Source organism: Buteo buteo, chromosome 12, assembly GCF_964188355.1.
Source record: "Buteo buteo chromosome 12, bButBut1.hap1.1, whole genome shotgun sequence".
Classification (NCBI taxonomy): Eukaryota; Metazoa; Chordata; class Aves; order Accipitriformes; family Accipitridae; genus Buteo; species Buteo buteo.
Genome location: NC_134182.1, coordinates 21743993 through 21764390, shown reverse-complemented (window position 1 = coordinate 21764390; position 20398 = coordinate 21743993). Strand labels below are relative to the sequence as shown.

At 48.1% G+C, this 20398-nt stretch overlaps 1 protein-coding gene across 1 annotated transcript in view; it reads right to left on the bottom strand.

Moving 5' to 3' along the window:
• Window positions 1-20398, bottom strand: part of MDGA1 (MAM domain containing glycosylphosphatidylinositol anchor 1) — a 144332-nt gene that overhangs the window by 11107 nt on the left and 112827 nt on the right. The window contains exons 11-14 of the mRNA XM_075042038.1: window positions 19004-19181; window positions 17903-17926; window positions 10284-10436; window positions 8903-9037 (exon numbers count right to left, since the gene is read on the bottom strand). Of these exons, the coding sequence (XP_074898139.1) occupies window positions 8903-9037; window positions 10284-10436; window positions 17903-17926; window positions 19004-19181 (490 nt within the window). The remainder of the gene's footprint in view (window positions 1-8902; window positions 9038-10283; window positions 10437-17902; window positions 17927-19003; window positions 19182-20398) is intronic.

The following is a 20398-nucleotide window of genomic DNA, read 5'->3' as shown; positions in this document are numbered from 1 at the left end:
CAGCCCAGCCCTGCTGCCTTTATTGTGGCCCTAATCGTTCCAAACACAGCACCATCTTTCTCTTAATTTAATAAGCAATTGTGAGACTATTTCTGCACCATTTCTGGTAGGCATGTGGGACAGGGGGACAGAAGGCATATGAATTAGCCTTTAGGGGGCATGTGATGGGGAAGCGTGGCTGGCCCTAGCTTCAGCTGCCAGCAACACCACCTGCACAGGGGCTTGGTATGTCCAGACAGGGCTCCAAAGGAGGCCCAGAGGGTGATTTGGTAGGGTCAGATTCCTGTTTGTCCTGAGTAGGAAGACAGCCAGTGTTGGTCTTTGTCAGACACACCAACCTCTCTCTTCTCACCTGGCAGCCTGCACCACTCACCGCTCTCCTAAAGTTGACCACTGTAGATTACAGGATCTAAATTAATCTCAAACCCCAGAATGGACTGTCTTGATTATGGTCCTAAGGCCCTACAGACAGTAAATGCCAGATCATGGCTTCTCATTACAAAGACCATGTCCAAGGCAGGGCTTGAGACCTAGTCTGGTGGAGCAGCTGTGAAGAAGAGCCTCTGTAGGCAGCAGTGCTGGCCAGCCCACAGTCAAGATCATTACACTTGCTCTGTGCCTCAAGCAAGCGACCTGCAGCAGCCCATCTTTCTTCCCCTCTGATGTTTTCTGGAATCATGCAGTCTGAGGCAGCCAGGCAGCTCCTTCCCTCTTACTGTTGCTGTACCTGGTGGTCTCCAGAACTGCTGGGTACTACCTTAGGGAGGAGAGGCCAGCCTGGGGGAAAATGGGAGTACAAGGAACCTAGCAAGAAGTTGCCATGCATAGGCAACTATTCCCACCAATTTTGCAGACTCAAGAAGCGGAGCGAAACATAGTTGCGGTGAGGTCTGCTTGCTCCTTGTTCACCCTCTGTTTCGTGACATGCCCAGATGCCTCCAGGCAAATGCTCTCTCTTCTCCCAGCTTTGATAACAGACCCTTTCATCTTTGCCACCAGAGACAGCTGGGTCCTTTGAGCAATTCATGTGCTCAGCTCTCAGACTGAGAGCATGCACTGTACTCAGCTCTCTCAGATGAGCTGAAACCGAAGTCTGCTTCATAGACACTGCCAGGTTTAAAAGAGCACAACAGGCAGACAGGGGGAGTCTGCCTGCCTCCCTTCTGTGGGAAGGCTTTGCAAAGATCTCAGCCAGACAGGAGGGAGCCTCCCAGAGCCCCCAAAATACAAGTGGTGTGTGTGGAAGGGTTCCTGACAAAAACGCTGCAGAAGCAGTTGTACTTATGCTGAGGAAGACTTTGCCCGTCTCTTCTCTATTCCTATTAACAACCTATTTCCCCATCATGACCCAGTCTGTGGTCTCTCAGCCCTGGGAGCCAAACGCAGGGCAGCTGCACGGCTGCAGGGCTTGGAGCAGATGGGCTGTTTAAGTGTGATGCTGAAGCCAGCAAGACAGCAGGAATGAGCAGCTGGGATCACATATTCTTCCTGTTGAACTGAAGATACCACTCATAATCTGTTCTCTGGCCTCCTCCTCTGCCTGACCCAAGGAGACATGAGAGGTGAACATTTCAGGCCTGGGAAGTGGTTCGCTGCAGGAAAGCTGTTAGACTGCGTTCCCAGCTTTGAGGCAGGATGCATTATAGCAAGACACTCCTTTCCCATTTCATGCCTGGCTGTGCTTTCACCAGAAAGTTTCCAGGGGACTGGCTGAGACAGTGAGACTCCTAGCCTGGATCTGCAAACTTCTTCAGTTCAAGTGCTGGGGTGTCTGTCATCCCTGCAGAGCTCTCTTTGGAAGAGGCAGTCACTCCTGGAAGTAATGGTGATGACCGATACTTGTTGAGCATTTTTTGATCTTCTGGGAAGCATTTCAATACATGGTACCAAATCATGTTTTGTTGAAGTTCAAGAACAGATTGGGATGGTTGCACAAGTAGTGCAAGATAGTTATGAATTCTGCCCACAAACTCCCCCCAGCCTTTATCCTGTCAGAGCACCCAGGGGGGTCTCCAGATGTGCACCTGGAATAACCAAGTTCAGTCTCCACTTGTACAATTATGGCACTGGTGAAATAGTTAATGGTCCATGGAGAGAACAGAAGAGTGACCTGGGAGTGGTAAAGAAGTAGCTGGATATGCACTGTGAGCTCCTGTTTCCTCTTAAGTGTCTGTTAAGTTTTGTATCTAACAATTTCAGGGTCTGAATAATTGATGCAACACCTGATGTCTCAGGAGACTATCAGGTTGCAGTATATCCTTACAGCTACTCAACTTTGCGCAAGGTGGCTGCTGCTGCTGTAAGCCAAGTCTGAATGGAAAGATGCTTTGCTGAGAGCCTGGAGCAAGGGAGGGGGGAATCATAGAAGCTTCCCACCAGAGAGTAACAGTGACTCAAATCAGGTGAGCAGGAGCAGAAATGATCTGTGAGAATTCAGGGCATCTGCAAATGAATTGGTGTCAGCAACCTGTGCCTCTGACAACCTTCCCAACAAATTCTGCAGCAGGAATGTGCTCAGATCATGACTGATAAGACAGAAGAGGAGGACTTTTGAAAAAGGCAACGGTTCAGTGGCTATCTGCACTGGGAACTTGATTCAGTGATGCACTTTTAGTGAGGGGCAAGGAAAGGTGGGGATCAGTGCACCCAGATTCAAGGTACTAAGCAGAAGGCCTGCCTCAACATGAAGACATGTTATTCATGGAATAAAAATGACACATAGCCAATCCACATCTGAACAACTTTCCCTCCTCTCCACGTTTTCTTCAGCTTTACATGCCAAGCTCTTTGGCTTAGGGATGATTCAGTCCCACACCTGCAAGCCGTGTCAAGCATGCTGTTGGTGGTCTTTGTAAGTAAACATCAAATGAAGGTGTAGACACATAGTATTTACTGGGCTCCAGCAAGAGTAACCGAAGGGAGTCCTCTGCCCTTGGTTATGCAGGAAGTTTGATTAGATGATGTATTGGTCCCATTTGGTCTTAATAATCTTTAAATCTATGGCTCTAACCCAAAGTTCACTGAAGCCTTTAGGAAAACAATTTCAGTGGTCTTTGGTTCAGAGCCACTGTATTGAACCTACAGAGCTTGAACCACAAACATGTGGTTATCTTGCCAGGTATTTATGATCCTTGCTCATGGTATTTGACTAACTTCCCCAAAACCAAAGCAGATACTACCAGAAGAGCACAGTCTATCCAAAGGGTCCATACCATAGCCCTCAGGAAGCTGCTGGATGTCTGCACAAAACATTAGTCAAATACACATCTATTGATGGAGGAATAAGTAAAGCCAAGAACCCATCTGAGTAAGTGGGAAGAGTATTAAAAAAAAATTAATATTTTTTTTCATTACAAACTGTTCACTTAACTCTAACTGCAACTTGTTTTCAAGAGCCTAGAGGGAAGTGAATCCTACTCATTAGGAAAATCAGCCTCCCCTCAATCAATCCAGTAATGTAATCTCTACTGTGTAGAGTTATTGCACTGGAGATAATGGCATGGATTTCATGAAAGATGCATCTGTATGTAAGGCAAACTTTATATATCCAACAGAATGCAGCTACCTCCAGGGTGCCACCTGTGTAGCTGTGTGCAATAGCAGGGTGCTGTGTTCATAAACAAGGTTTGGGTAGGGAGGAGGGAGCTACAATGTTGAATCTTACAAAAAGGACACCTTCATGGTTCAAACTGCTTTACATTGTCATAGCTTGTACCTATCAATCTGTGTGGCCTGACAGCTCTGACTACTGTCACTTGTCAGAAACAAGATGCAGCCACATGGCATCCATTCTAACACTTGTTCCTACATGTGATCATCCATCGCGACCTCTCAAACACACCTTTGCACTGGTTGCATTATCTGAGTTGAAGAAGTAAAGCAGCAATTCAGTTTGGCAGGCCTTCCAGATCTGTGTTTCCTACTCAGCAGGAGGGCATCAGTGGTGACACCACCAGTGTAAGTGGTCTGCCTACAACCCAATTACCTCTGTAAAACAGCTTATGGCTTTCTTGAACTTGGATGCTGTGGCAAGTGATCTGATCAGGTCTTACTGTTTCTAGTGATTCAGAGCAAAAGTCCCTCTTAATCAGTCCCAAGCACTGTTCCTCACAGTGTCATAGAATAGAATAGAATAGTTCAGTTGGAAGGGACTTACAATCACCACCTCGATCATCTCTCCAGGAAGCCCGTTCCAGTGTCTGACCACCCTCTCAGTAGAGAAATGTTTCCTGATATCTAGTTTGATCCTCCCCTAATGCAGCTTTGAACCATTCCCACGTGTCCTGTCACTGGATACCAGGGAGAAGAGATCAGCACCTCCCTCTCCACTTCCCCTCCTCAAGAAGCTGTAGAGCAGTGAGTAGTTTACAATTTCATTGGAAGCTGCCCACCCTGATTATACATAGGCTAGACTTAGCTGGGGTGGTCAGATAAGGTCTGTGTCATGACTAAGCTGGAACAACAGCATCTTTAACTCTTCATGAGTTTCACAGATGCTGGACACATGCCAGAAAATAAGCCTGTTCCCTGATTTCTGGGAGAGGAACTGGCCAAGGTAAGACCATGACACTCTTTTTTGCAGAAAGGAGGCTCAAAGTACAAAAGTTGCAAACCAAGAGCAGGGTCTTCAGACATTGCATTCAATCATGCCCAGCTTGTGAAGCCCAGGACTTGACAGTTTCACTACAGGAAGCAGCTGAACAGTCCCATTTTGGGAGGTACCCCAGGGCAAGGTGCGGTCTTTGCCTTCTCCCCTCTCTGAGGCCGTATCTCATTGTAAACCTGTGGGCAGTGACTACTGCTATTAGAAACACAGCAAATATAGTTTGAAAAGGGTCTACCAGTGAGCTCTCAAATCAGAAGGAGGCTAAAAAAATGCTGCTTGGGTACATCCTACGTCACTGCTTTTATGTAGGTACCCCTGGGAGCAAGTAAACTTTTTGACCCAAGTGTTTTCCCCATGAGCACAGTCACTGGTTCAGAAGCTAGGGAGCTACAGTGTTAGCAATTACTGGGTACCATGGGGACCATAATGGCCACACAAAAAGCTAAACCCACTGCGGCTGAAATTTCCTCGTCCCTCTGAGCAACCTTCCTCCTGTGGTCTGACCATGAAGGCATCTCTTGCTGCAGGGTCTGCAAGAGCATCCAGCGGTGGGCAGGAGGCCATGCAGATCATAACCTGGCTACCACTGAGCTAAAAGATGTGAGAGAGAGGTGGCAGGGGACTGCAGTGGGAGCGGTCCATTGGGGACACTGTCCACTCAAAGCATCCCCCTCCCAGGCAGCCCCTGGGAAGGGAGGAAGAGGAGTCTGATGGCTGAAGCAAGGACTTATCTGCTCCCAGCTGTGATGCTGACTGACCAAGCCAACTTGACAAAGAAGCTTTCTGAACCTGGCAACTGGTCACTGCCCGACATGGCTAGCCTCCTCTCCTGAAGAAAGCACGCAATTCCTCGTTTGATATATCTGCACCTGCTGCAAGCAAGACACCCTCACTCTTGAATGCCTGGTGGAAACGGGATTTCTTTCCTTCCCCTCCCCCTGATTTTTGTGTTTGGGCTGGCAGGATTGTAGGGCAATGTGAATGCTTGCTCTGGATGGGGCCAGAGGAAGGAAAACCGATGACCAAATAACTCCAGAAGAACAGGAATTGCCTCCAGGGAGCTCCCCTTCACTCTGCTCTCTCATCAGCTGAGAGATATTCAACATCACCCTGCTCTACTAGTTGCTGAATATTTTATACCATGGCTACAAACGCTCCATTTGTATTCTGTTTCTCTCTTTCGTCATATCTATTATAAACGAGTAGTGTCTGGGAACTCTCCCAGGGAAGATTTGCCTGGATGGCTATGGATATTTTACAGTCAAATTGTGAGAGTAAACCAGCTTTCAAGTTCTGTAGAGGGGGGAAAAAGGTAATAAAAGGGTTATTAAAAAAATAAATAAATGTTGGGATTTTATACGGCTTCTTTTCATAGTGACAGAGCTTGGGTTTGCTCCACGATGGAGCTGGAGCTGCTAGGAGAGGCTTGGGCTGGGAGATGTCCTCTTGCTGGCACTGTCTGCCAACAGGAGCAATGTGATAAGCTCCTGCTAAATGCTACGGCTGGCTCAGCAGGGCTGGCATCTGGCTTGGTAGGACTGGGCCAGCACTAGGTGAGCCAGAGGTTGGAGCTGTGCCTGCAGGCATCAGGGATAGCTTGCTATATGGGAAGCAAGACATAGCCCAGGGTTGTAGCCACTCCATCTTTACCTTCATATTGTCGCATATGTGATACAGGCAGGAGGACAGGGTCTGTCTCTTCATTTGACAGGAGAAGTCCTAGCGAGAAGCCCTGTATCTGAGACAGTTCACTCTCCTTCAATCCAGGGCTAAAGAAGAAGAGCTGAAGAAACATCCTTTGACCTCAGGCAGGCTGCCACTTCCTCAGGGGACTCTGAGAGGACTTCAGCTGCAAAGGGCATCAAGCTTGGCACCACCCGAACAAGCTAAAGCTTCCTGGCAGGTTTTCACAACCTCCACAGAAGCAAATCCAGCCAGGGAGTAACCAACATGCATTAGAAATGTAGATCGAGCCATTAGATTTGCTGGTGAAACAGAGCGTGTCCCAAATGTGGGTTCATTGATGCGTGTGCAGGGATGAGGACAGCTATGCCAGAGTGCTGCCAGTGTGGCAGTAAGTAAAAAGATCAAGTAGCATAAGAGTTAGTAAGTAGCGTAGTGGGAATGATGAAAACCAGACAATTTTAGGATTACTAGGCATTCTGATTTTTCCTGTAAAGGCCTCAGTTTCACCCTGGTGCCCCGATATGTAGAAGAGAAGCCAAAACGATTACAGAATATCATGACTGGCCCTGAAAGAAACTCCAGAGTAGAGAGCAGATACGAAGTACTGAATTTCAATCTGCAGACAGATATATTGTGGGTTCGATAGACAAAGCCACATATTCCACAGGCAAAGAGAAAAAGAACTTTTTCTCATTACTTTCTCTTTCATTCTCTATCTAGTCAGTCTAATTTTAAAATAATTTATTTGCTCTCAGCTCAGCAGCACCCACTCTGGAAATCATCATATGGCAGTAAAGAGTCTATCCACCTTGCACAAATTTACCAGCCCCTTTGAGCATCAAGGGGGAAATGGGGAGCATGTGGGGGCAGCAACATTGAGTATGTAGGGAAAAATCAACAGATATAAAAGATGCCTGAAGCCAATAGAAAATAGCACTAAGGTTTTCTTAGGTCTTGGGAGTCACTGTATCTTTTGCTCTGAGCAATTTCTGGGTGGAACAAATGAATAAAGAGTTAAAACACTAAAAGCCAAAAACCTGTAATGAATTGATTCCCTGGCATGTCCTTTCCACCCCATCTCCAGACAGACCACCACATGAGAGCTGTAAGACAGCTCTCTTCTGAAAGCAAGCAAAAGCTGATGGGCTTTTACTTTCCCCTTGAAATTAACTTGGAAATATGACACATTGCTGCATTCCTAAAAGAAACAAAGCAAGAGAGGCCTCCTCCCTCCACATCTTCTTTCCTTGCCAGTCTCCCACCAGTCTGGGCCACCCTTCATTGCAATCACAAAGAATGAGATCCCTTTCAAAGCCTCCAGAAGACATGCAGGAATTAGGCAGCAGGGCTGACTGACCACAACGGACAACGGCAGGGAACAAGGGAGTTTGCCAGCCAGCATTAACAGCTGGACTCTGTCAGCTAAGCAAGACCAGAAGGTCCAAGAAAACCTGGTGTGAACCAACACTGACAGTGCTCTGAGCAACCTGCCGCCCCTGGCATGAAGACAGCACAGAGCAGCCTGTCTACAGGGGGAATACAGGTGCATGCAAACACCTCCGACCTAGCTGGACTCTGAGAGCAGACAGCAAATATGAGCCCTCAGAGCAAAGACAGAGTTGGAGACCTCCTCAGTGAACCATAGCCCAGCTCCTACCACATGGCATCCACAGGGTCAGGGTTTCACCTCACCCCCACTGAGAGAAGATCCCAGACTTTGCAGCTTAACCTCTCTGCTGTGCCATACGCGCATGGAGATGTGGTGGCCAGACTCAGGAGCATGTTCACTCCCAATGACATCAATGGTGCCAAGCAGAGAGCTGTTAATTAACCCCGTTTATTGAAGGGCGGACACATTCCTGCCTAGGCCCTGATTTTTCAGTCAGGCTCCAGTCCAGCAGGTGATTAATAACCCAGCGTGCTGTGGGGAGAGTGCATCTATTATTCAAATTAATGAAATTATAATCAAGAGGTGACAAATTAGCAATTGCTCCTTGACTGGATATGGAAACTCATTAGTGTGCCAGGCGCTTCTGGGGTGCTTGCTGCTTTTGTAGGCTTACAATTAGAGAGAAGGGAGTCAGGCAGAGCAGACAGCCCCTTGGCACAGCTGAGGGAACATGCATCCTGCCCAGCTCAAAATAGCTGCTGCCACCACAGAGCCCTCCAGTCCCACAAAGCCCCTCCACCTCTGTATCCTCTCCGATGGACAGACTGTTCACCTGGTGTCCTGCTGCCTGGAGCAAGGTGGCTATGGCCATGAGCGGAGAAAATGTGTGCACATCGGTACAATGCTCATTTTTTGTGGAGGGTAGAGAGCCTTATGGTAGAGGAGGAGTGAGCCAGAGGAGAAAGGGTGATGGCTGACTGCAAGATACTGCCCTGGGGATGGGCTGCAACAGCCTCACAACCCTGACACTGCTGTGGTGTGGGTAAGGGACAAATATCTGAAAGCAGCAGCCCACTCTGGCACTTTGAGCGCTGGAGTAGGACTCCCACCCTCCTGAATCACTGTGCCGCAGGCACAGCTGGCAGAGCAAGAGGCTGGCTGGAGGTCTTCCCTGACAGCCCACACTAGGCTGGGGTTACCCTTCCCTGGAGGGTACTCACCGATGTGCTTCCCGTACATGTGGTAGTAGAAGGAGACACAGTAATACTTGGCAGTAATGTTGTAGAGGGGGCTGATAAGCCGGGCTTTGTCTCCTGTCACCCGGGGCCGGGATGCCTCGATGAACATGTAATAACCTACAGAACAAGATGGAAAGGTGGGTAAAGGCAGCATGCACTGGGTCTCCCTTCCTGCAAGCGGTGGGATGCCAGAGGCTGGGAGACCACTCCTCCTCTGAGACACATGGTCTTGCTCTTCCCATCTGCTCTGCACCCACTGTGATCCCAGCCAGAGACACTTGCATGATGTCAACAGTGCCTCCCTTGCCTCTGCAGTATTTAGGGGAGAGCAGGAGAGGCAGATATCAGCAGACTGACTGTGAGCACATGCAGCAGATGAGTCCCTGAACATTCACACACATATGTGTCTGGCTGCAAATTAAGCCTTTCTCCTGCAGCACAAGGAGCCCCAGAGCTGACTGCACTGTGTAAGGAGGAAACCAGAAAGAGGAGGGAGAAACCATTCCAGCCTAATTTCTCTGCCTCAAACAGAGGGAGAGAGGATTCGGTATATCTCACCTAAACAATATTCTTGTCTAAAGAGAACAATACCAAAGTAGTTGTTAACAACCCAGGGAGGAACAGATTAGCTATTTAATTTGTTGGCATTGTTTTCAATGCTGGATCAGGCTGGTGTACTGAACACTAATGGGAAAAGCCATTTCCTTAGCTAGCCATTGGATGTTTCCCATTTTTTTTCTGAGTTCGAAGATTTGTGCTTGCATACAAATTTACTTTCCTCATTAGAGAAAGGGGAAAGTAATATCCAGCTAAAATGGGAGTATGTACTCCATGCACAGCTAGCGAGAGCAATACACAACACCAGTTTCCTCCAGCTAGAGGTGAGGCACTTGCTGCCACCCTGCAGGCAGCTCCTGCCTGTTCTCTCATGCTCCTGCTTGGTACTAAGGAGATCTGTTTGCCTCCCTGAGACCTTCTTTGAGCAAACAGCTAGCTAAAGCCAGAAGGGCTATTTCTAGGTGTTAGAGACGTTCTCCTACTTGTTTATCCTTTTCTGACTTCAAAACAAGCATCAAATGGGATAAGGGCATTAGGCAGCAGGCAATTAGCTAGTAACAAGAACTAATGCTCACACTATTCCCTTAAACAAAGTCGTGGGCGTTTTAATTGTGTGTTTAATGCCAATCAGTAACATGCAAATTAACTGCCTGCTCCCTGCACCCTGTGCGGAGGAGAAGCATGTTGTGTGGAAAGCAGATCAGCATTCCACCAGCTCCCAGAGCCGTAGGTAGGACTCCTGACAAATGACGGCGTTCATCTTGCCTCCACAGCCAAGTCAAAAGAAACCCAGATGTGTGCCTACCCTCTGGTGTACCGCTGATGTCCGTGGGGGGTCCCGTGTTGACGGTTCGCTTGGGGTTCTGTGTCAGGGCGTTCTGCCGGGTCCAGTCAAAGTTGTCCATCTTGTCCTGCATGAAGCCACAGATCTTCTCGTCCTCAAAGCGGCAGGTGTTATCTGCAGGGAAAAGAAGGTGCTGGTCAGCTGCCACTTGTCAAACCTCCTCCCTGAGTCTGCCTGGGTGCTTGCAGCAAGTCTCACGGCACTGCTATGTCACCACTGAGGCTCTGTGTCAAGCCAGGGACAGGTGGGCAGCCCCCGACCTCAAGAGGAGGCTGAAAAGGAATATATCCATGATTAGTATGATTATGGAAGGGTTAATCCAGGTTGATGGATGTGATGGTCTGATGAAATGGAAGAAGGCTATTAGGGCTAAAGAGAAAGAAAGATTCTGCTGGGAGGTCTGAGGGGGGCAAACATAGAGGAGGGTAGACAGAGCATTGAAGACAAACAGGCCACAAGGGCATTTAAACCAGAACAACTTGATGGTAGAATAATTTCCTCAGGAGAGAGGAAAAAGCACCAGCAGATGACCCCCCCTTGGGGCTATAAATTAAACTAAACTATGGCACACATGAAAAAAATCAGCTGTGGAGAAGAGGTCAGCTCAGTGCTACAAATGTGTCATTTAGCTAGAGTACATCCAATTTGTACCAGCTAAAAGGCACATTTGATATTGCAGCTTATGCTGGTTCCCCTAACAAAATAAGTCATGTAGGTAAAAGATTTTTATGTAGGATCAGCCACATGTGCAACAGGGCTTGGTTTTATTACTACCACAAGGCAGTCACACCCTACAGCAATATTGTAAGACAGGTGAAAAATCTTGTGCATAGACATAACCCAATATGGACTTGCAGAGATTGGAGTGAATTGGACTTGACCAGGCTGAAGATAGTAACCTTTGTGGTAAAAAGGTAGTTTCTGAGCCACAAAACCAAAGGCCAAGAACCAGCTTTACACTGCTGAAACAGTAGGAGAGGGGTGGAGGAAACAGGCAGAAGAGAAAGAAAAAACAGGTCCAAGACCCGATGTAAAATTCCTTTGTGTTCTGAAAGGTCCCTGGGCAGAAACTGGAGCTGGAGAATGGGCTGTGAGTGGGATCTCAGACCTCGCGAGTGGCGCAGACACAGTAAGCACAGATCTCTTTACTTTCTGCCTGTATATAAGAGCAAGATGTGCTATGAAACTGAAAGAACACATACAGAAAGGAAAACAAGGCTCTTGCTAAGGGTTTGGGACGTGCTAGAAACCTCATTCATGGCATGGCTGGTGCAAGACTCAACTTTTGGGGGTTTACCCCCCCACACTGTTCCTGTTATCATGCCCAGATGAAGAGAAGCCCAAATGCCTACTTGGACTCCTGCATTCCTGTATCTTCAGTGGTGATTTCCTCTGGTTCCTGGGCAGGATGCTCTTTGTCCTAGCATGGGTGACTCTGGCAGGACATGTAGGGCAGAGCAGGGTCAGCAACCTATGGGCTGGGTGCTAAGGATGGGATGGGCAAGGGAAGCATTCTGCGATGCCAGGAACAAAAGCTCCAGACATGGTATGTTGCGATGGTAGGAGCTTCACACACCTTCCATGCACACCAAAATCTGCCATCTTGTACCAGAGAGGAGAGACGACTCATGAAATGAACAGCATCTTGGCTCTGAGATGCTGCACCTCCCAGTTCCTACCCTGCAGCTAAGGCCCCTCCCATCCCCTTCCATTTGGAAAAGAAAACGACCATCAGCCGAACAGACATCAAAAGCCTGCACACCTCTGTGGCAGGGAAAGGGGTTCCCCCTTCCTGCCTGTCTCTCTCCAGCACCCCACCAAAGCAGTGAGAAAAGAGGAGGCAACCTCCCGCTGTGGCCTGCACAGAGGTCTTTGGCACCGCACGTCGGGCGCTGCGCTGCAAGCCAAGGGCTTGGCTGGCGAACCGGGCAGCGGGGTTTACTGTAAACTCGGCAGGAACCGCCGCCCCTCCGAGCTGAGCACAGCCACTGGGAGCTCGGCTGGGCTGGCCACTTAACAGCTGATTATCGCTGGCCAAGTGCTTTCCGTTCAATCCGCTCATTTCTAATTAGCATCCTAATCCAAATTAGCCACTGCTCCGCAGTGCCAAGCACAGGGGACCACAGGGCAGCTGGAGCCGAAGGAGGAGGGAGGGAGGAGCCGACAACAACGAGGCAGATGCCTGCAGGTTTTGAGACAGGACAACTACGTGGGACGGGGGTGGCTTCTTTCATCCCCAGCACAAGGAGATGGAGGGGCAAAGGGGTGAGAAAGCAGCTTCTAAGGATCCTTCCCCAGCCCTCGTGGCTGAGAGAAGGGAGTTCATGGCTGTACCAGACACCCACTGGTCCTCAGAGGAGGGGCTGGAGCCCACAAGCTTTCTGAGATTGTTGGATTGGTCTAACACCCCTGGCTTCTCTCCATCGGACTGAAGACAAACATTTGTGTGGCTCCAGCTCACAGGTTGCCAGCTGCAGTTAGAAGACACAAGTTTTTTTCTTACAATGGCATCATCCTACACAGCAGGATCCACCACGACTGTCCTTGTGCAACCACAGCGACCAGGATGGTTTGCACTTCTGACCCTGTTGTGCATGTGGACCTTCAGAGGAGAAAGGTGACAACTTTCTCCAGCACAAAACTCCCTTAACAGGGAATATCATGTGGAAAGCAGAGCTGAAAGCTGTAACACAGAGGCCAGCCAGGCAACTGATTGAGAGGGAGCAAACCCAGAAAGGACGAGGCACAGAAACCAAAGGAGAGGGAGACTAAGGAGAAAGCCCAAGCTCAGGTGCAGATAAGAGAGAGCTGTGCAAGACAAGAGGGCTGAGGACGGTATTCCCAGCTTAGCGCTAAGGCCTGGTCGTGCCAGCTGATAGACTGCTGTGCCTCATTTGTAAGAAGGCCCACACATCCATGGGATGAGACTGCTCAGAGAAGAAGACTCAAAAGCTTGAAGAGAGCTCTTTCAATGCCAAACAGGGCCCTGACTCCATCCTCTCCTCTTGCTCAGATGCAGCTATTTCTGGAAGGCAATGCTTCTAGCAGAGAGCATAAAATAGAGAAGGGTCCTGTGTACCACAGATACCACAACACGATCAAGCTTATGTGCAACACCATTTGCTGTGTGGGAGTTTATAACTACAGCACATTGCCTCTGCTTAGCTTGGGATCTCAAGGCACTTTGCAACAATTAATGAACAAGGATTTTTAACATCTCTATGAGGTAGTAATGCCTCTTGCTATATATCTCCTGCATTACAAGTGGGGAAATAGATGCACAAAAGTATAGAGACACACGTTTAAGGTCACAGCAGGCAGTGCCAAAGCTGGAAACAGAGCCCAAGTGCTCTGACTCCTGGGTCTTTGCTTTAAAACAAGCCACAGGAAGGCAAAGCTCTGGCGTTCCTCCGAGCTAGAAGTGGAGGTGCCCAGAATAACCAGAAGTTCAGTGTGGTTTGAGACACTGCCAGCACATCACCTCTGGGTGGTTATCAGCAAGGATCACCAGGAGAAACCTGGCAGATCCAGCCAAAAAGAAAATCTTTAAATGACCTGCTGTGTCTCAGAGGCCAAGCAGTGATCTAACTGTTGACCTCAGCTGTGTGAAGCAAACCTTCTTGCAGACTCACACCATCTGCCAGGGATCCTGGCTTAGCACTGCAGCGCAAAGGAAGCTTCCTGTTAAAAATTAAACAGTGAATTTAAATATTGAACACAGAAGTTGTTCTCTGGATTGTTAGAGGTGAGGTGGAGGTGGCAGGGGAGCTGGCTCCTCAAAGGCTGGAGATAGCACTGTCTTCACCAAACAGATTTCCTTGGCAGGCTTTGCAGTGGTGGCAGCTCAAAGTGCAGAGATGTTTGCTCCTGGTTACAGAAACCTCCTTGCATTCCCAAGGGAGAGACCCTCTGCCATGGCTATTAGCATTTCTTGTTGCTTTGCCTTCTTGAGAAACATAATGGAGGCTTTCATTTCAAGTCCTTACGGGGAAGCCACTCCTGATCCTGCAATTCTGGCTGCCGGATGAATGCAAAAAGTAATAATCCTACTCTAGCTGCAGAATATGGGTGAATAGCAGATGGAGCGCACTTGAATAAAATTGCCTTCGTCATTTAGCTGTGGTCTGATGACTGACACTGGCTTGGAGCATAAGGGACCATGCTCCGAGCCTCAGCTCTGTTGCAGACCTGCTGCATGACCCACAGGCTATCACTTTGTCTCTGGAGATCAGTTTCCCCATCTAGAAGGTGAAAACAATGAAAACTGTATTGCAACCTCAAAGTATGTTGGGATCTAAGAAAAAGCATTTAACAGCCTTTTCCATGGTAAATTTCTAAAGCATTTATAACCAGTAATGGAAGAAAGCTTCACAATACCATAACTGGTTGGTCATACTGGATTGCCATCTGCTTTAATATCTCCATCTGTGACAAGGGGATAATATGGCCCAGACAATCCTATTTGCTATCACAACACAAGGAATTGGTGGCAGTCACCTTTTTTAACCTTTGCGTCATACACATTCCTAAGGAATGGGCACATATTTGAGGAATCCAACCTAAATGTCAGGCTCACATCTCATTCCTTCATGTTCATACTGGGGCAACAAGCTCAGAGTCCTCTGGACTGTGAGGCGTTATCAGAGACAGGACACACAAGCACTAGACAGTAAGCAATGAGCCAGGGTAATCTACAACAACCAGCATCTGGTACTGATCACCACCCACTGTACTTGTCCATGATCCCAAAACATTTTAGCACCACACACAGCCAGACTGCAGATACATGAAAAATAGTGTTGCTTCTCTGGAAGGCTGAGACAAAAAAAAAACCCAGCAATCCCATATGCTTCTTAATGCCCTCATCACCAAGGTTGCAAGGCTACATCTGCTAGGACCAGGGAAACCAAACCATCCACTGCTGATGAGCTGGAATAGCTTGCGGGGCAGCACTGCAGGGTTTGGGTTAGAAAGTGAAGGCTATATACAAGTGAAATTGCAGGCGAGAGGTAAAAAGGACAGAGCAGATTCCCCAGCAATGTAATTTAGTCATGACAATAAAATGATCAGTTATTCTAAGAGATTTTTAAGGTAATACCTTAGAATTAAGATAATTCTAGGACAGTTTTTTAAAGATAAATTCTGGTTTTTAGAACCAGATTGACTGATTTTTAAGAGTTACGGTCAGTCTTACTGCTAACCTCTAAATATTTGAAATCCTCAATGTCTTTTGTTCACTTCCTCTGCTTTTACTTTGCTTTTACTTTATAACCCCAGTACCTGACTGTAACCATGCCACATGCATGCCTGCCCCAATGTCATTAACATCTTATTAGGTTGAGAGAGAAAATGCATGAAGAAATAATTGTATTAAGTGACTCTCAGAGTTTGTAAATTAATCACCATTGTGCATGCCCTTGGAGCAGGCTGCCAGAGGCATTAATCATCTAATCTTTGCCTTTCACTTGAGAGCTCTCAATGTTTGCTCCCAGAATTTGGCTGGGCAGCCTAGCGTGAGGATACCTTTACAGTCCTGTCCCAACCTTTTTCCCTAGGGGTGGTGGTAGCAGGGGAAGTGGGAAAATAAGAGGTAGTAGCAGGGATTTCCACGTTACTGGGATGAGGGTCTGGGAACTGAGCTGTGGCCCGGTTGAGGGTCTGGAAACTGAGCTGGCTGTCGCAATGATAAGAACAACAGACCAGGTCTGGGTAGCCGACAGCGGCGAGGTCCCTACAGCTGTGGCTGCCTTGGCCAAGGAGGAGGAGGAGGGGAAAGACGACAGCGACAGAGCTGCGCAGTTGTGCCAAGGGGAAGAGGTGACCATCCACAACATCTGGGTCCCCCCCTTGGTTCTGGAGGTCTTCCAGGACCTCCACGCTGGTCCCCAGGAGGGGCCCAGCTTGCCCGGAGCTAAGAGCCTTTGGGCTCATATTTCTCTGGCAGCAGGTCTGAAAGGAAGGGTCATCTCTGAAAGCAAGTGTGGTGAGTGCAACTTTAGGCAGTCAATCTCAAGGCATGAACTCACAGGCAAGACCCTGATGACTGGGCCAGAGATCCCAATATCCACCACAGGCTAGGTAACTTGTATCAAGGTGAAACCCTAAATGTTGAGTTTAATGCACAAAAATACAAGCGTGGCTGAGTTATCCTCCACCATAGGCAAATTTCATGCAGTCATTCTGGTCTCTATCAAGCTGCCAAAGCAACCCCAGGCGAGCAGTCTGAAGGCTCAGTTTACAAAGGCCCCAAGGGACTGACACAATTAGGACCCAAGTCGCTCTGGCTTTACCAGTGATTTATGTAGTGTAAAAGCAAGTGGCAAAAGGCCAGATTTTGTCAGTTCCACCTGCGAGCTGGGATGCTTGCCTCCTCCAGCGAGTACTGAGGGACACACTCTGGAGTGGGTCCCTGGCAATATGCTCAGTGTTTCCCAGCGAGTCTTCTATGGAGAATATTTAAGGAGGATAGGAAAGTGGGGAAAAGCAAGGCAAAGGGAATCAGGAATTAGAGCCACAAAATCTCTCTGACTCTACAAGAAGCTCCTTCTCTCATGCAGAGTATGGTTCATCAAACCATCCTCAGAGTGTGAACTTGCAAGAATGAATGCCTCATGGTTGCCTTAACAAGATTACCCCATATCCTGATTCCCAGCTGCCGTTGCCTAATCCTCGCTTCTCCTTCCCACTGCTACCCTGCAGTGCAGCAGTAGCATTTGCCTACACATACACAGAGCAATATATAAAAAGACTGAATGCTGCCTCAGCAGCTGCAAACAGGGAGAAAGAAACAGCTACATGGAGCCACCTGCTCCCTATGGACCACCAGCAAGTAGTCTGCCCATTTCTGTCCAAGAGCTTTGCCTGGGCTTATACCCAACAATCAAAGCAAAGGGACTTTGTTTCATCCCCTGAAGATCACTCCACTGCTACTTAGAGCATGCTAGAAATCCTCTTTTATGTTTGACGGGCGCCACCATGTTCTTGTTAAAGACCATCATTCTGAGACATTGCATATTCTGCTCTCGAAATCAATGGGAACTCTGTGTGCTCAATAAAGATGGGCCTGCATCTTGGCAGGAAGGACCAGAAGGTAAATAAGCAAGTAAACGGTGATGACACTGGAGGGGAAGAAGAAAGGGACGGTGCTGAAGGAGTCTGGAAGAGAAACCAGATCTGAGCTGGAGACTGCTCCATACCAGCCTGCAGAGATGTCAAGCAGTATCTTTCTTGGTCAGAAGAGGATGGGGGATATACAAACACTGATACTTTGGGGAACATTTAATAACCTGCTTACTGGATGCAGACTGCTAATGTTAGGGAGAGGGTGGGTTCAAGATCACAGCCTATCCAGTCACAGAGATATCAGGTGCGAGTGGGAGGCATATCTCTGGTGTATATCTCCTGGCAATAACTTGAGGTACAATAAATGGCATTACTTACTGGAAGCATTAGTGTATGCAATTTCATCCTCTTTTGGGGAAAAAGATTTGACAAAGTCAGCTGTGTATTCCAGCCGTTTGGCTTGCCTGAGCTGCTGGACCACTGGACTAACATGCATTACACTCAAAATATATTCTTACCTGTTGGGCTGGGATAGTTGATTGCTGGAAGAGGAAACAGAAAAACAAGTCAGAACAGATAGTACTCCCTCAAATCACAAATCAAATCACAATCAGAGTTTGAAAATAAAACAAATACGTCAAGAAAGGTCACAGATGCACAAATCTCCTAGCAGCATCTCTGTGAAACAGTGCTTGGTGTATGCCTTGCTGATGGAACAAGATGCTGACTCTGTTGCAAGCAGCAACAGACCTTAAGAAAACCCCACCTAAAGGGTGATCCCGGGATTGCATGGGGGAACCCTTCTGGCAGCCCAAGCAGTTTCTTTCTGGAGCACCCACTGGGATAGCACCCACTTAGATACCAAAGCTTGGTAACTAAGAGAGACATCAAAACAATTTGGAAGTTTGAGACAACAGGTATGCAGGGGACACCAGACACGTTATCACTCCACAGGACAAGAGGATTGTGTGAAATCATGCAAACATAGGAGGAGGGGGATCTGTACTTTCTGCTGAAATACAGGGTCCAAGCTCCTGAGGGCAGTAAAGAAATCATAGGGTTGTGGGAATGGGGAGATTTGTGAGCTGTTGAGATGATGGGGAGAGAAGGGTGGTCAATGTATATCAATGGGATGATCTGGGATTCAGGGTATTTGACAGAGCTACAGGTTTACTAGTGACTAGTTAGGAAAGGAACTGTGCATTCACCTCTGGAAAGAACTGAAGCCCCTGAAATCCTCTTACTTTTATGGGCATGTGGCTAATACAGTGTCCAGTGGCTGTCCTCTAAAATACACCACTGTACCACAGGAAGCTGCAGCATGGCCTGACAGGGGACTGGGATTTTGGCGTTCTCCTGCGCACAGAGTAGAGAGTGCGAGTCAGAGCTGCTGAGTGAAGGATGAGTGGAGACTGGCCCTCAGAGGTCTCTATCTAGTGGTCTGCATTGATGGCAACAGACCAAATAAGGCCAAATGTGATAGCACTGTGCCATCAAAACTCCATAGAGCAGAAAGATCCACCCAAGGGTCACAGAAGACAACATCTATGCATGCACATGTCCCTAGGCCTGAGGCTCGGACCTGCTCTCGTAGCCAGGACCGAGGAGGAGACACCTACGTTCCATGTACCGGATGATGCGGGCAGCCATATCTCCAGCCCCAAAGCTGGTGATGGGCGTCAGGCGAACTTCATAGCTCTGAGGCACTTTCAGGTTGGGCAAGATGTGCTCCAGCAACAGGCCTTTCTCCATTTTCTGCACAGGAATGAAGGTTTGGATGGTGTTTCTCTGAGCCAGCTGCATAGAAAAAGAGCCCACAGTGTTACAAAAATCCTGGAACTGGAAACCTGAGGGATCCTATCGACCATCTAACACTCTATTCCTCCTCTTCCTATACAGACAAGTACACCTGGTTTATCAATGAGATCTTCATGCAGAATTGGTTTGAAAATTCCCACCACTGGTACAGAACAGTGATCAGGAGCCTGAGCTCTCCCCTGAAGGGAAGCCTTGGGGTCCTCTTGACTGTGGGGACAACTTGAACTATGGGTCCTGGAGCAACTCTGTGTTGGAACCAATGTCTGCAAGAGGGGATGAATGAACCCAACTCACCTCCATTAGTGCACCAGGGTCCTGTGCAGACACAGCATGGCATTTTGCCAAGATACCCTTCAGTTCACAATGACTGCTGCAGAATTCATTCATTTGCTGCCTGGGCCATGTGGCATTTCATTTGGTGCCTTGCTGGGACCTGTCTACTGCCATGCTTCCTCAGCACCCTTCCACAGAATCCACCCTTGAATCCTAGCCCATGCTGTCTCCGCAGACCAGAGCAAGGGGTCTAGGTCAAGTCAATGGTCCTCTGGAGTCACTCATAGGCTCCCTCTTTCTCTGATGCCTGTTGAGGATTTCTTGGCTGGGCAAGGGCATGTGAGCAATCCAGCCGTTAGCTGGGAATGAAGCATAAGTTTACAAAGTGCTGAAGTGGACAAGGATGCTGTGTCCTTGTACGCTGCGAAAAAGGAAGATAAGAAGAGCCTGACAAACAATTCCTGGATGCCGAAGAATGAGATAAGTAACTGCTGGACACCTCGTGAAGAAGCTTGCACAGCCAACAGAGGATAAGGTAGCGTCGCATGAAACGGGGTATTGTACCAATTAGAGTATTGTATAAGGCGCGTGCACAAGTGCATAAGGTATATAACTGTGCTAAAAGTTGTAGTAAATGGGCTTCACTTTTGATCACATTGGTCTGTGTGTGATGTCCCCTGTGGATCCTCCGCAACAGATGCCCACTGAGGAAGAAGCTGAACCATACTAGCCGAACATTGTTCAGTTTGCTAAGGCAGCAGGGAAGTTTCAAGAAAACAATGGGAAAAATATTGTTGTCAAAATCACCGCCACTAAAAATGATGAATTATGTGTCAGAAAAACTTCCCTGCCACAGTCATGCTTGCTTGGTGGGGGAAGGAGAAGAACAAGGATTGCATTGTGAAGATACAATTTCCTGCCTG